The sequence below is a fragment of the Plasmodium reichenowi genome, chromosome 13, assembly GCF_001601855.1.
Source record: "Plasmodium reichenowi strain SY57 chromosome 13, whole genome shotgun sequence".
NCBI lineage: Eukaryota > Apicomplexa > Aconoidasida > Haemosporida > Plasmodiidae > Plasmodium > Plasmodium reichenowi.
Genome location: NC_033658.1, coordinates 920728 through 922089, shown reverse-complemented (window position 1 = coordinate 922089; position 1362 = coordinate 920728). Strand labels below are relative to the sequence as shown.

The following is a 1362-nucleotide window of genomic DNA, read 5'->3' as shown; positions in this document are numbered from 1 at the left end:
ATAATTAATTTCTCCCCCCTCCCCTATATAATTAAAATGTATGTAAATATATACATATAAATATTTATATATATATATATATATATATGTGTATTAAAATTTTTTTTTTTTTTTTTTTTACTTATAACTTGAAATTTTAAGGAATTTCTTTTCATATGAAAATTGAATGGGTTTGAAGTTTCTATAAATATAAGCAGACCATAGGTATATATAAAAGAAATATATATATAATACATACATATATATTTATATATATATATATATATATTTACATATTTATATTTGTTAGGGTTTAATTTTTTTTTTTTTTTTGGAGACATGGAATATTTAAACAAAATATACATGACAGCGCTTGGCAAAAAAAGAGAGGTAACTATTGATGTTGATGAAGACATGTCTGATGAAAACATTATGAATAGAATAAAACAGAAAAATTGTTGTAAAAAATGGAGTACTAGTATGTATAATAAGAATATATTAATTAATTATAGAAAGGATGTAGATAAAGACTCTTTTTTTATAATATTTGAAAAGGCTTGGAAATTATTTTTCCATGATGATACAAAAGGAAAAAAATTACTGTTGCATGAAGAAAATGATAACAATATTTATTCATTACCAAATTTTTTAATTATAGATAATTTATCAAATTATAATTCTATAGGTAAAGAAAATATTAGAAGTATGAATAATGATCAGTGTGATAATGAAGATAATATGATTATAAATGATGATAATACAAAATATATATTAGAAGATATGGATGGTAAAAAAATAGCATCGAATAAAACGTTCCCCTTAAATAAAAAATTTATTGATATATATCATAAACATGATGATACATATTGTAGTTACGATAAAGAAATTGAGGACTTCTTAATATTACCAGATATAATTATTACAAACAATGAAACCATTAATGTATATCATGAAATCAGCGATGATGATCAATCTTTAAACGTTAATGACAATCATGTGAAAAATGAAGAGAATGAAAATAATGTGGACATAACATATGATAAAAACGGAAAATACGATGAAAATGGAAAATACGATGAAAATGGAAAATACGATGAAAATGAAACATACAATATAAATGAAACATACAATATAAATGGAACATACAATATAAATGGAACATACGATGAAAATGTTACAAATATTGATAATATTATACAAAATGTTCATATTACAGATAATATAAATAACCAAAACGTTACAACAAATTCATCAAATATTTATATCCTTAATGATGTAAAATGACAAGTCTCAATTTTGCTTAAATGTAACAAAAAAAAAAAAAAAAAAAAAAAAAAAAAATTAAAAAAATAAAAAAAAAAAAAAAAATAAAAAAAATTTATA

General features: G+C 20.0%; 1 protein-coding gene across 1 annotated transcript; it reads left to right on the top strand.

Moving 5' to 3' along the window:
• Positions 1 to 318: 318 nt before the first annotated feature.
• PRSY57_1321700 (hypothetical protein) lies at positions 319 to 1263 on the top strand (the record flags this gene model as incomplete). The annotated part of the gene is made up of 1 exon (XM_012909153.2): positions 319 to 1263. The coding sequence occupies one exon, from the start codon at positions 319 to 321 to the stop codon at positions 1261 to 1263; it is 945 nt and encodes a 314-aa protein (XP_012764607.2).
• Between the last annotated feature and the right edge of the window lie 99 nt (positions 1264 to 1362).